At 30.4% G+C, this 14,084-nt stretch overlaps 1 protein-coding gene across 1 annotated transcript; it reads left to right on the forward strand.

Moving 5' to 3' along the window:
- The first annotated feature begins 2,983 nt into the window (after positions 1-2,983).
- On the forward strand, positions 2,984-13,878 carry LOC111624803 (putative lipoyltransferase 2, mitochondrial). Its single transcript, XM_023367760.1, has 2 exons — positions 2,984-3,451; positions 13,464-13,878. The coding sequence occupies exons 1-2, from the start codon at positions 3,001-3,003 to the stop codon at positions 13,685-13,687; spliced, it is 675 nt and encodes a 224-aa protein (XP_023223528.1). The 5' UTR covers positions 2,984-3,000; the 3' UTR covers positions 13,688-13,878.
- Positions 13,879-14,084: the final 206 nt, after the last annotated feature.

The raw sequence follows: 14,084 nt of genomic DNA on the forward strand, positions 1-14,084 counted from the left end.
TGAATTTATCATCGGATGATTTTTTGATAATAAGATGCAGTTGATTCAATAACATCGTATTGTAACAAACTAAAAAGCCAGCATTATGTTCAATTTTTCTATGAAATACATTATATTATAATAAATTTAAATTCAAATAAACACATTATTCTGGCAATAAATAGAAGATCGAATTCAATTTTCATCCAATTTTTACTTGTTTTTTTTAGTCGTGAAATGAATTTTTTCTATAGATCAGTGTATTCCCAAAGTATGGTACGCGCATTCCCGGAGGTGCGTGAAAGGTCTTTGGGAGTACTTGCAATTTTTGGTTATGTGCAGTACCTACCTCCTGAGAAAAGTTATTTCGTATAAATTCTCATACTCAAGTTGTGATAAGTGCTGCATTTGGGTAGTTTGCAAAATATATTTTTGACAAGAAGATACTTGGTACTCGGTACTTACGAAAATGTAAGAGGGGTCAATGGCGCGTTATAGATTTATGGGGCCCATGTACAATCGACCCCCCTATAACACTGCCGATTTTTCTGTTTTATATGAATTCCATGTTGTACGAGTCACTTAGATTTTACGTGTGCCGGGCTGTGAACGGCTCACGTATTTGTAAAATCTAAGTGACTCGTACAACATGGAATTCATATAAAACAGAAAAATCGGCAGTGTTATAGGGGGGTCGATTGTACATGGGCCCCATAAATCTATAACGCGCCATTGACCCCTCTTACATTTTCGTAAGTACCGAGTACCAAGTATCTTCTTGTCAAAAATATATTTTGCAAACTACCCAAATGCAGCACTTATCACAACTTGAGTATGAGAATTTATACGAAATAACTTTTCTCAGGAGGTAGGTACTGCACATAACCAAAAATTGCAAGTACTCCCAAAGACCTTTCACGCACCTCCGGGAATGCGCGTACCATACTTTGGGAATACACTGATCTATAGAAAAAATTCATTTCACGACTAAAAAAAACAAGTAAAAATTGGATGAAAATTGAATTCGATCTTCTATTTATTGCCAGAATAATGTGTTTATTTGAATTTAAATTTATTATAATATAATGTATTTCATAGAAAAATTGAACATAATGCTGGCTTTTTAGTTTGTTTACAATACGATGTTANCAATTAGTGCTTACTGAATCGTAGCACTATGCAAATGTCATGTGGTTTATCAACTTTCTTGGCCCCCGAAATGTTTGGTGAAGAAAATATGGCCCGCGGGCTATGATAAGTGGACAGCGCTGCTCTACTGTATCCTCGTCCATTTTTTAACGCAACCTCTGCGCACTCTCCGTTTGTAATTACAACACCAGCAATCTATGGTCCCCAGATAGGGCCTAAATTTAAATTTCGATATTCTTAGTATAGTAATGAGTTTGTGAGATTGGTGTGGAGTCCTCTGTTGGTGGGAGTCCCAGACAATTGTCCTTTTTGTCCTCGTAGAATAACACGTCACTGGAAGGGGTGGGTGCTCAGATGTTAAAAGTTTGGCAAATAGTGCTATATATTAACGAATAACGAACGTAGAAAAAATAAATGAAAGCAAATTTCAGGAAAATTCCAATGAAAAATTCCAGTTATATAATGTTATTTACTAAATATTTTAATCCATTGCAAAATGTCTTCTTGTGATCGTTCCCTCCCCATTTTTGACTCTTTTCGTCCTGCAACCACTAAAGAGGATCTTTGTAATTTACCCATTTGGATTCGACCAGACATACAGTGGAGCAGAAGAATATAAGAAATTGAACCCGACACATTCTAGTTAATCCACTCAAGAATATTACTTACTTGAGTAGACCCAGACTCGAATCCCAGTGTAAGAAGCGAGAACAACTAATACATTTATCGCCATTGCCATTCGATTATCCAAATATTAGATTTATGAATCGATACTTTATATAATTTTATAATTTTTGAAAAGAAAAGAATTGTGATTTAGTGATTTTTCAACAATATATAAGATTTGTATACAAGAATAATTGCAGGTTTATCATGTAGTATGAACTTTAAAATGACTACTTTTATATAAAAAATATAGTTAACATAAAAATCCCGATTTTTTTACTCTTTCTCACCTGTGGGCATTAAGAGGACCTTTTCATCAAGTTGTGATGATGGTGAGTGTAATCTTCCATAAAGCTAGATTTTTTCCAGGGATAGTCCGTTCTGATATGACGGCTCCTCCAAAATTTTTAAATAGTTTTTTAAATTTAATTATTAACAGTTTTCAGCAAATTAATTAATTACTTTCCTTCACCATAATTAGGATTTAGAGTTAACATGTTCATTGCGTTAAGCGATTACAGCAAAGAAAAAGAATTCAATCGGTTCTCTTATCTTTGACGNCTAGATTTTTTCCAGGGATAGTCCGTTCTGATATGACGGCTCCTCCTTCACTATCCAGCCACCCCGTTGTGGACCTTGCTGAAAGATGCCAAAAATTCTTTAATTTCCTCCTGTAATTACTTTGACAGTTCTTTCCCCATTTTCAAACGAAAAGGCTGGCAATGTCTTGGTTGTCTACGTGCACTCATACATTATTATTTTAAATAAAAAAAGAATATTTGGCCATGTTTGGATACAAAAATTCAATCATGTAATCAAATTGAAACACGCACAAAGACCAGATTTTTTTTCGTTTCTTTAGTTTTTTCGTTCAGTTATTCTTATTTAATAAACTCTCGAAGGACATTGACGCATTTCGGTCATTAATAACTGCCATAATTATATATTTTAATAAACATATTCATTAATACAAATTATATAATTAAATATTACTGATTAATTCTATTTTTAATACTTGGTATTACAATATTCTATTATTTTAATTTAATTTAATTACCAATGTAATAGAATTTAAAATACTTCTTAATATTTATTTTTGGAGAAAATATTATTATTATTATTATTTTAGAAATTTATGAAAGGCTACTACAGTGGCGCCATCTGACGGAGACTAGAGTAAACTATGAATATTATCGATAGGACGACATGTTCAATGTTAATGTTATTTTACATGATTTGGGACGCATTAGTTTCGGTAAAGCGCTTCAATTACAAAATCACGCATGTAGGCAATTATTAAATTCGTTAAAAACTAACACTTCAAGGAATAATTATTTATTTATATGTGAACATTTACCTGTTTATACCATTGGGATAAGGAAAGAGTATAATGATGATGATGAGAAGAGGTTGAGAAGTTTGGGAGCAGATTATATGGTTACTAATAGAGGAGGATTAATAACTTTCCATGGCCCTGGACAATTAGTTGCTTATCCTGTTTTATATCTTGGAGATTTTAATAATAGGAAAAGTATGAAATGGTATATACAGAAATTAGAAATGTGGTGTATAAGGTTATGTAAGAAGTTTGGTTTGAATGCAAGCACCTCTGTTCATACAGGAGTTTGGATTGAAGATAGAAAAATTGCTGCTATAGGTATAATTTTTATTGTTTCGTCATGTTGAAACACACACACACACACACACACACACACAATTATATTATTATATAATTTGAAAAGATGAAGTCATAAAATGTTTAAAACTAATAAATAATTCAAACATTCTGAATGTCTGAATTTACACTGGAAAATTGGGAAAATTCTACAGATTCTTAAATTTTGTGAGGCCAGTTTAATTAAGATTTACAGAGGTTAGGCGACTTTATTTAAATGCCAAAATACTGTTGACTAAATGCACAACACCATCTACAATTGAACAAATTTTGTATTGTAGACTGTTCTATTTTACAGTTTCATGCAGTACAGTGTTTGTAGCTGAAGTTAGAAATGCTGAAATTAATTGATCTGTTAAAAGTATTTGGGAAAGTCTGTATGCTGCATCTATGTCAGTGTTTCTCAACTTCTAACGAATCGTCGCCCCCTTCAATAAAACTGTTACCTATTATCGCCCCCTTCACTTCAAAATTCCGATGCCGAGGACCAAGACTAAAGCCAAATTCGTACTACATTGAACAGACTAGTGACTAGTATAATGTTATTCGTTTAATTATTGTACGATATAACGAATAAAATATCTAATTATTCTTAATATAATGTTTTACTATATCGCCCATAAAATTGTTTTTCGCCCCCCAAAATATAAATTGTTACTAATCGCCCCCTCAACGTGGAAAAATGCCCACATGGGGGCGATATCGCCCCCGTTGAGAAACACTGATCTATGTTAACATTTAGTCCTTAGGTGATTTTTACACTTTTGACTTGTTTTCAGATTTAAGGTAACACCAGTAGTCTTCATATTCAATTAAGAAGACAACAAATGTTAAGTTTACTGTGTAGAACTAAGTTCAAAATTCAACAACATATGATAAATTTAACAAAATTATTGCAGTGTTCTTGATGGAAAAAATTTAGATAATTAACCTGTAATATTAATTGGTTGTTGCTGAAAATCTACTATAAACCTTAGTGATGACAAAACAATGCTCGGATGACACTCAATTGCATACTACTAAATGGTCCTGATATCATTAAGAAATAGAATCATTTTTTATTTTATTTACTATTTCTAACTTGGAGGGAACAGTTAATATGTTAACCATTTACAGCTGGCTAACAACAAGCTAAACTGTAAATATCTTTTCTGTTTAAAACCTAATTAGCCTGTGATTTATTACATAAACATTGTTTTATGGATATGTTTTAAATTAATGGTTGAAAAGATCATTCATTTTGTTACAAACAAAATGAATGATCTTTTCAACCATTGAATCAAAATTTAATCAAATAATTAAATCAAATATTTGATTTTTTTAGAAGAAAAAATATAGTTAACATAAAAATCCCAAGTTTAAGTAAAGGAGAAATGTTTTAAGACCTTTATTCAGACCAACTTTAGCTTATGATATTCAAAAATTTTCTAGACAATGTAGCAAATTGCAAGAAATAGCTTCTACTTTGTGAAATATAAACAATAGAAAACTCTTATAAAAATTTATGTAAGACAAATAACGAGTAACTTTCACTTCTGACATGACAATAAAATATTATTCAGTATTTTAAATTTAAATCTGAAAGGTAATAGTTTTTTTTATTTAGACTTGTTTATTTCTCAAAAAGTTTGATTTTATGCAGAACTATATCATAATAATAATACAATTTTTCATGATTTCAATTTTAGAAACTGTTTTTATAGTTATGAAGTAAAATATTTAACATGTGATTTTTTTTTATTTCTAAAAATAAAATGATACTAATATATACAGAATTGCAGACACTGAAAACATCTTATCCATGTCACAGCTTTTGTATACATTTTTTTTGTAATTCTGGTCAATTTGTTGGTGTTCTGGCATGTTTTTCATAAAAATCAAATACAAGGAAAAGGATGGAAAATGATGAATCTCAGCATATCCAGACCATTAAAAATTCTTCATAATCTGACCTAGATCCAAATCCAGATCACCACTGTAGGAGACCAACATCTTAGCCTTCTTAGCCATCTACCATCATAACCAATCTTTTTATATTCATAATATTCAAATGACTATGTAGAGCAGGGGTGTCCAACCCGCGGCCCAAGGCAAGTTCCAATGCGGCCCAAAAAACGTGTAAACAAAACCGACAACTGTTTTAATTTTATTATTATTTATTTATTTCAACTACATAAACTCAAAAAAGAAGTTTCACAAAGCCGTAAACCTTTATTCATATTTTTGTTTTGAGTAAAAAGGAAATATTTTCAAATACTTGGAGATGTGTGAATGAGAAAGGATTACTAAATAAAGCTGGAGTTGTGACTCAAAGGATTATAGACCAAAATTTGGGAAAAGGAGGGAAAGGTGAGAAAGGACAATAGATAAAAAGTAGTGAGAAAGAATGCAGAAACTATTCTATCCACAGCACCGGGATGAAAATGACGTCACACTATCGGAACCTGTGACCGGTGCTCTGTGCGTATGTGTTAAAATACGCTCGAAAACGTTTGTCAGGATATTTTAACACATACGCACAGAGCACCGGTCACAGGTTCCGATAGTGTGACGTAGTGAGAAAGGTTAAATAGATCTTCTGTTATGCAAATATTGACCCTTAATTTTCCAACTGTTCTCACTTCTTTATCTTTTGTCCTTTCTCTCCTTTCCCCCTCATTTGGGTCTATAATTCTTTGAATCACAACTCCAGCTTTAATTAGTATTTCTTCCAACGTTGCAAGATTTGGCAAAAGCCAAGATTTGCACATTTGGCGCAATGCCAAATGTGGCTATTTTTTTGTTTGACGTAAAAAATATCATTTGGCGCTTTGGCTACATATTATTTATAAATATATTACTTGAATAAAAATGTACTTTAAAATGGTGTTTGGTTGCTTTTTATTAGAGACCCAAATAAAACAAATATTTGTGTTTTCCAAATAAATTTTCGTTTGTCTCTTATAATAAATGAATTTTCTATTTCTAAGTAAAAATTGAAAGTGTCTGTAGAAGTAATTTTTTTAAATATCCTTTTTTGTAATAAAGTTTTAATATTTATTATTATAATCTAGACATGTTAATCCTTAAATATACATGTATATTGGGTCACAAGTATATATTATATGAACTTATGGCCCAAAACTCCTTGTCGTCAATTCTTCCAATGCGGCCCAGAGAAACAAAAAGGTTGGACACCCCTGATGTAAAGCACTTTTCAGAAAGTTGAAAAAGTGTAGAAAAATGTGCATTTGTTTTATTCAGTGCTTCATTTTTTTTGTTGCAGGTTTTTTCATGTAGTGGAGTGGAAGGTCTGTGTGATTTATATTCTGGTATCTTCCATACCAGAATATAAATCACTCATTACCTGGCTGCCCCATTGTGGACCTGACCAAACCCATGATACGCTTGATAAAAAGGCTATCTTAGTGTCCACAGGACAGAAATAATAATAAAATTGGGTTGTTAATATTAATTGTATTTTTTACTTGAAAATATTGATTTTGAAATTCATACTATGTGAAAAACCTTCAATTATTATTGTAAACAAATCATTGTTTATATTGTTGAAAAATCACTAAATCACATCATGAAATTTCGGCTACATATATGTTGTATATGGTTATATTAACAATAGTGTAAGGAAAATAAAATAAATGTATCCTGATTCATTTTTGAACTTAAAATTTACTCTAAGTCAAAAGTGTTTATGCCAAAAAGTTAACAAAGGATAATCTTTTAATGAATTATGTGGATATTAAGAAATACAAATGTATAAGATGCCCCAGAAAAGTATAGTTAAACTTTGCCAATAGATCCAGACCATTAATGTTGAATAATTATAATTTGATATGTTTTTGAAAATAAATTGCAATTAAAATTTTTAATATGAAATAAACTATAGTCTTTGTAAAAAATTTGAAAAACTCTATATTTTCTTTAATTTTTGCACACTTATTTTGAAATATCAATATCTGATTGCTATTTTTATAACAATCTGAATTTTACAATTTTATACTTCATTCTCATTAATTTCCGTAAAGGCACAAAATTTTATTTTTGTGGCTCACTAACATCATCTGAATAAAGAATTCAGTGATCAATTTCAGATATGTAATTTAAAAAAAGTTTATGAAGTTAAATATTTAAATAATTTGTGAGCAGTAACTGATATAATGTCAAATATAATGGGTTAATAGAGTTAAGTTGGTAAGAATTTGTTCATAAATTTTTATTAATGATTACATATATATATATTATGAAATTCTAAAAAAATTGTTTAGGATTTCCATTAATAAATGTACTTCTGTGTGTGTGTGTCTGTGTAGGTGTATAAATATTAAACATTACAAATTTTTAATGTTTGAAAACACATTTTCTTTCTCATTTAGAAGTACTGTACTATACATGTGGGGCAGTTCAACTTCTGAGATTACAGTAATTGTGCAGAACAATGTGTGTTACTTTGGAAGAAAACAAATTGGGGCTATGTATTTCTTCTCCACACATTGACAATTCTCTCTTTTTGGCAATGATTGCTATGCCTGCAGAATAAAAGTATTTTTATTGGTGTCAGAGCACAGCCTTGCACACGATAGAGGTGATCAATAAATTCTGGATTACCTGGTCTACAGTCCAGATCTGTTACCTTGCAATTATCACCTGTTTGGCCCTTTGGGAAACGAGATGCAACCTGAATGCTAAAATATTTCTGACACCAGCCAAAAGACTTCTTTTCTGTAGGCATGGCAATCATTGCCAAAATGATGGGAGAGGTGCCGACATGAGTATGGAAATACATAGTCCCAATATTATGTTTTTCTCTATGTAACATAGTTTCATCACCATTATTGAAATTCTGGACAAATGTTGAATCACTTTATATAATGTCCAATTTACAGAATTTCCATAAAGTTCATTTTGTGTATAAACATTAATGAATTTGTTTTATCAGTTAATTCAACAATATGAATTTCTATGCATAGTATGTATTAGTGTTAACTCTCTTAAAACATTAAACCTATTTATTCTTTCTTAAACTGTACAATATACTGGGTGATTGTAATTAAAGTAGTCATACTCAATGCTATCTAGAGATATTTAGCAATTCAAATGCAATCAGATCTGATGTGGTGACCTTTCATAACATGTACAAAAACATTTTTTTTTAAATTAGTATTAAAACTTGCTGCTAAGCTAATTAAATTTGAAAAGATTTATTTATTAAAAATAATCTATTAATCCCATTCAAGTTTAATGTCAAAATTTTCAATTATTCCCTCATCTATCCACCCCATTGTGGGCCTGGCCAAACCATAATGGGTACAATAAAAAAGGCCTTTTTAGTGTTTGGGGTGGAAAGAGTTAAAAATGAAGAAAAATCTTAATGTATGAAAATATATTTAATAGTAAGTTAATAAAAATAAAACTCTTGATGCATCACTTATTATATGCTTCCTACTAGATTTTAATACAGGGTTATAACAAATTAATCACTGGTCTTGTAACTTCCAAAGTATCGAGCCAGGTCATCCACAAAACGAAAGAGAAGCACTCAAAGATTTTCTTGCAACACACCAGGTGGCAGAACAACATCCATTGTAAAAGTTGTGGCTATGCAGAAGACAACATTTCTGGTGACTTTGTTTTCCAGCAGGACAGAACCCCACCTGACTAGAGTACTGAGGTCAATACCTGAATGCAGAACTCCCATACTACTGAATTGGATGTTGCAGTAATGATGACCTAGTGTTGTACAGATGCCTCCCAGATCTCTGGACCTCACACTGTATGATTTTCTTCCATTGGGATATTTAAAGGATGCTTTATGTGCTATCATTGCCCACATCTTTGGCAGAGCTCCAAGACTGCATTACTGCTGCAATATGACCATCTAGGGAAATATACTTCAATGCTTGGGGTGAACTGTATACCACTTCATGTTACCAAATATCTTGTGTTACCAAAGGAACACATACAGAACATCTGTAGTTCTATAACACAAACTTTTAGTTTCTAGTTCAAATGTATCACTTATTCTTGAATCTGAATTAATGTTGGAAGTACAGTAGCTTGAAATCTGATGAATCATTTGTAATAACTGTATATTTTAGATTAATATGTAAGCTCAAAGTAGCATGTTGTTATTCCCTAAAATTAATATAGTTACAAAGATAAAACCTTATATATATTTAAAACATACCTTGAATTCTACATCACCACAGATGCTGAAAGTGCAAAATGGGCCTTCAATTCGTAAAACAGAGTCTCCTGCAGCATTTTCAATTCTAAATTTTGGTACAAGAATACTCCATTCTTGTGTCACATATCCAATAACTGTTCCTGGAGGTGAACTGACTTCCATTTTCTAGTAAAATGTAAATGTTTAAAATGAATACAACAATAATAAAATATTTATATTAGTGATGTAACAAATATTCAGTTACTATTTGGTATTCGGCCTATTTTTCACTATTCGGCCAAATACTGAATATTTAATCACTATTCAGCCGAATACCAAATACCTAAAAACAGAAGTAAGAAATAACAAAAACACAGTAAATTAATCATTTTGGTATTTAGATTTAATGTTATCAGGTTAGTGTTGTTTGTTTATATTTATTTATAACTTATAACATGCACAAAATAAAAAAGAAAATAATATTAGTCACATGTATTNATTTATCAGGAAGCACACGAGCGCCATTCGATGACAATCTCTACAACGAAAACAAGCTTAAGCAACGGCGTAGTCGAACGATGCACACTCAGTAAGTAATTCTACAATTTTTTGTTTATAGCATAGTTTATATGGATTATTCCCAAAAAATTATACGTATTTTGGAAATGTTGAGTCGAATTAGTCTAGAATCGATTAATTTTATGGAAGAAACCTTTGAAAAAGCCGTAGTCCGTAAACTGCATATGTGCTGGGCTGTGATTGGCTGGATTCATAAAAAACAGGAATGTATCTACTGTGTTATAGGGGGTCAACTGTATGTACAGTAGTTTTTAAAATCACTAACATAGTTTTAATATGGCCGTGGGGGTCGCCAGAATTTTTTTACTTGAAAAGGGGTCGCGTATTCAAGTAGGTTGAAAAACACTGATTTAAAACAATAGCAAATGGAATGCTTTTATACTGCAAGTAACAAATATGTTATGCATCCTTTGGGATTTTTTAAAAATAATAAAATACAGTAGAGTCCCGAAAACTCGGCCTAATGTGGACCGATGGATGGCCGAGTTTGTGGAAAATGCCGGGTTATTGGTAATGGGGTTAAAAAAGAATAAATACGAGTGTTTCCTCAGAAAGTACTGTACTCTACTTGTATGTATTGTTTGCTTGAGAATACAACAGAGAATAAACTGTCCAAATACCCTTAAACGAAGGAAAAGTACATACTGTATACTTTATGAAAACAGAGCATTATTAAATGAAAATGAAAATTAATGAATACACAGTGTACAGTAATTTACCTAAGACAGACCTCAGAAAAATACTTTATGAGGCATAAAGCTGTCTATAATGAAAATTAACTAGGGGTGTGGCCGAGTTATCTGGACTGCTGGGTTATTGAGTGCCGAGTTTTCGGGACTATCGTATAAGCCAATTGCATTTTTGATTATAAAAGTTTTTTTAAAGTGAATAAATATGTAATCAGAATAAGTAATCAAAATTTATTTATTTTTCAAATAATAATACAAGCATGTATAAAGATGGTAAGCATAAATCTTAGGTTTATTTTAATTATATTATTTAGTCAAAGCAAAAATAGAATATTTATTAGCAGAATTTTAGTAAATTGATTTTTTAATCATAAATCTGATATCATTTTTAGTTATCTGATAAACAGTCTATTTTTAGATTTATTACAAAACATAAGCTGATATGTTTTAACAAAATGAATTCCTTTATCTGAAAAATAATTTGATAGAAATATAATTAAGAGTTTATTTTCCATAGGGAGATTATATATAGGTTATATACTGTACACTGTATCTTAGAGAAATCATTACAGTATAAATCTTATATTTAAAATAGCATATTCATCAAAAATTTATATTAAAATATTCTCTAAATTCTATCTTAAATTTGTTTAAATGAAGTTTTATATAATATTTTTTGAATGATAAATGTTTTTTGAAGTTGTTATTCTGATAAATAAATGATTCAAATTCAATAATGCAACTATAAATACTAAAATCCATTTATTTTAATCAGTGAATTTTAAAAAATATATCAAATTTTTAATAAACTTTTATAGAAAAATTGTAAAACATTTCTGAATAGAATTTTAAATTTAATCAATATTATTTTTGTTACATAGGGTGCGTTGTTTGGGACTGAATGCTTCTTTTGTTCAATAAGTCGTGATTGCACAATCTCATTTGAATAACTTGTAATGTAAAACATACCTTGGTCAACCGCTTTATTGTGAAATACAGTAATACCCCGAACTTATGCAATAGGTGGAACCGAGCGTGTAGATACGTGATAACCACGTAAGTCGGGGATAATTTTGCAATTTGTGTAAAATCCAAATTGTAAGCTAATAAATGTTCTCGTTAATCTTATATTCTCTTTTGATTCGTTCACGGTTACAAGAAATCACCACGTAGAGTCTCTCAAGTCTCCGTAGATATAACAAACACAAAATAAATTGCAGCTATGTGCCGATTTGGCGCGACACATCTGAACATGTAAGCTGAACAATAGTGTGGGGAGTGAGTAATCAAGAGTTGCGTGGCGCTCAAAAAGACGAATCGATGAGATTTGAAAATCACATAACTCCGGGTTCGCATAAATTGAGGTATTACTGAATAGAATTGTTCCATTCACAATATTCCACATAATAAGTGTTCGGTCCCAATGAACTGCCCTGCAGTTAATATTAATTAGTGTGTGGATTAACACTCAAATCTAGCATTTCTTTTATGTTTAATTCTACATTTATACAATACTTTGATGGGTGGATGAGCAGATGAGGCAATTAAGGCTTCAGCCTACTATTCTGGAGGACCTTGACAGGCAGGCAAAAAACCTTGGAGATTTTTTGTGGGTGGTCTGTCCCAGATACCTTGGGCACCATCCTTAACAACATGGCTGCCTCCTTTGTGAGCTGGCTAAATCTATGAAGTCCCCACAGAGTGGAAAGAGTAAAAAAAAAAAAAAAAGATGTAATGTTAAGTATTTTAAATATGATATTTGCTCAAATTTTACTTGCATTTCTTTTTAATGTCTTATAAAAGAATACTGCTTCAACTATTTAGTTGTTAGCAGAGACATCAGTTAGATCCTCTAACAGAGACAATGCCACTGTTAGAGGATCCAAATTTGACTCTAATTTGGATCTTAGGAATTTTCCCAAGTGGTTTGACATGGATAATGTCAGGTTTCATTCTTCAAAACAGTTTCTTCTCTGAAGAACTTGCTAAACTTATAATTAGCATGAAAATAAAATCTTAAAAACTATATAAACATAATTTTCGTACTGTACAATATAAGACATGCATTAAAATTTCTTCTCTGTGGAGATTGAGGATTTAACATTCAAGTCAAATCTTCATTTGAGGGAAGAAAAACACAATTATTACATTCAAATATTTTCCCCTACATTCATAAAATTATGGAAAGAAAGTTATTTTTAAGAATTTAACCTAAAACATGTGAAAATAAAACTTTTTGTCAAATTAATTGTATTAGTTTATTTTTACATAATGAAATATAAAGTTAAACATTTAAGTTTGCAAAACACTTGCTAAAACTTTAAAAATTCATTAATTTATTTTCTAGACAATAAATGTCTTTTTAAATATATAATTACAGTAGGGCTCCAAGTGTTTTGAATAAAATTAAATTCTTTTCTCTAATGTATTTTTTTTAATGTAAATTTGGAATTTCTCAATATACAGTAGTAAAATACTTAACAAGTCTGTTATATTAAGACTTTATTATTTGTATTTTTTACATTAAAATAAGTATTTTATTAACTTATATATTTTTATGATTTAGGTGTTCATGGAAGTAGATACGTGACAACTCATGGACTTGCGTTAAATTGTAACACAGATTTAGAATGGTTCAAGCATATTATTCCTTGTGGAATCCCAAATAAAGAAGTAACATCACTTACCAAAGAACTGGGGCAAGAAATAACAACTGATCAAGTTAAACCAGAATTTTTGAATATCTTTGAAGAATTATTTCAATGTAAATTGATAAAAGATAATTTATAGTTGATTATTAAAAATAAAACAACTCATAAAGTTCCAAAATTTATTGGCGGCATTGTTAAGCATACATACATTTGATTACGTTGAAAAATACTTTTATATTCCACACTATATGTTAGACTTTTACTAAATTCTGTTCATTATTTAATTAAAATTTGGAATGTATTTAATTTATAACACAATAATTTCAAAATATTTAGTAACAATTCTTTCAACAATTACTGGGTTCATAAAATTTCTGAAAAGCAACAATCATTATTAGTTATTTTAATACAATGTAACAGTCCTCAGAAACTTTTATGAATGCAACAATAATTTAGCAAATAGAATTAGAATATTTGTGAATTTTAGAATATTTTTATGTAGTGGCCTCTTCAAAATTATCAATAACTAAAGCATT

Source organism: Centruroides sculpturatus, unplaced genomic scaffold (assembly GCF_000671375.1).
Source record: "Centruroides sculpturatus isolate CEXI.00-Female unplaced genomic scaffold, Cexi_2.0 scaffold133, whole genome shotgun sequence".
In the NCBI taxonomy this organism is placed as follows: Eukaryota; Metazoa; Arthropoda; class Arachnida; order Scorpiones; family Buthidae; genus Centruroides; species Centruroides sculpturatus.